Source organism: Mandrillus leucophaeus, unplaced genomic scaffold (genome assembly GCF_000951045.1).
Source record: "Mandrillus leucophaeus isolate KB7577 unplaced genomic scaffold, Mleu.le_1.0 Scaffold68, whole genome shotgun sequence".
Classification (NCBI taxonomy): domain Eukaryota; kingdom Metazoa; phylum Chordata; class Mammalia; order Primates; family Cercopithecidae; genus Mandrillus; species Mandrillus leucophaeus.
The window spans coordinates 259,476-260,506 of record NW_012107363.1 but is presented as its reverse complement, the minus strand read 5'-3'; the positions used below and the strand labels follow the sequence as shown (position 1 = coordinate 260,506).

The 1,031-nt window shown below is 58.8% G+C and overlaps 2 protein-coding genes across 2 annotated transcripts in view; one reads left to right on the top strand and one right to left on the bottom strand.

The window, feature by feature from the left end:
- The window catches only part of EVC (Ellis van Creveld protein), a 99,436-nt gene that overhangs the window by 95,461 nt on the left and 2,944 nt on the right, over window positions 1–1,031 (bottom strand). The window contains exon 3 of the mRNA XM_012002187.1: window positions 635–809. Coding sequence (XP_011857577.1) covers window positions 635–809 — 175 coding nt within the window. The remainder of the gene's footprint in view (window positions 1–634; window positions 810–1,031) is intronic.
- The window catches only part of EVC2 (Ellis van Creveld syndrome 2), a 165,934-nt gene continuing 164,910 nt past the window's right edge, over window positions 8–1,031 (top strand). The window contains exon 1 of the mRNA XM_012002129.1: window positions 8–61. The gene's annotated coding sequence lies outside the window, so the exon portion shown is untranslated. The remainder of the gene's footprint in view (window positions 62–1,031) is intronic.

Sequence of the window (1,031 nt, the reverse complement as noted above, 5' to 3'; positions counted from 1 at the left end):
TGGGCCTGGCCTGAGGACTCCTCCCGGGCGGAGCGGGGTGGGGCCCGAGAGCAGCACGCAGGTAAGGAGGGCCCGCCCCCAGGCTCCGGTCTGACTCTAGTGGTTTGACTTCGTCTACACCGGCGGTGGCAGGGAGGACCCTTAGTATTTCGCAAAGAATGAGAGAGGGCAGGATCTGAACAGGGTGCCTCGCGGCCCTTAGGTGTATCCCGCTCATGGCCAGAAAGCTTCGAGGGAAACTAGAGACCTTCCTCGGGGTGTGACACCTGCGGGCTTGGACTTCACCAGTGACCCGGGTTCGAATCCTGTTCTCCATTTTACGAACTTTGACTTAGGGCAGGTCACTCCTGTGCCCCAATTTCCTGATCGTTGAAACAGGGCCGTGGCGGCGTCCACCCCAGAGGGTGGAAGTGGGTTAGATGAGCTCACACATGCAGAGCGCCTTGCAGAGGCCAGCACTGGGAGATTGCAGCGGTTGTTGAAAGTGGGAACTCTTGGCTGGACTCTTAGGTGACTGAACTCTCCTGGCTGATGGATTTAGCCACTTCCTACTTCACCCTGGCCCTCCTTCTGTGGTCCTAAACTCGAAAGGCGTGGATCCCTGGCTGTCACCCTAGACTTGACTTCCCCCCACAAAGTTGGTCACCAGTCCTAGTGCCTTTTCCTCCAGATCAGCTCGGATGTCTGCCCCTCCTCCCTCCCCACTGCCACCCCCTGGCTTCAGGTCCCACCACTTCACCTCTAGCCCTTGGTGATGGTTTTCCCACTTCTTGCATCCATTTTCCCCCAGACCTCTGGGGTGGTCTGTCCTGGTAGACATCACACCACTCCTGTCCCATGCTGGCACTCTTCCCTCCCCCACCTTATTGTCCCTGGCAGCACACCCAGACTCCTATTCCCAGGACTGCCCTGGCCAGTGGTCTAGCCATTGATGCTGCCCTGAGGTCCTCCCACCTCTCTCCCAGGGTGGTGGGTCCTGTCCTGCTGTGTTCTCTACCCCAGGACACTTGCGACACTTCCAGAGGTTTAGT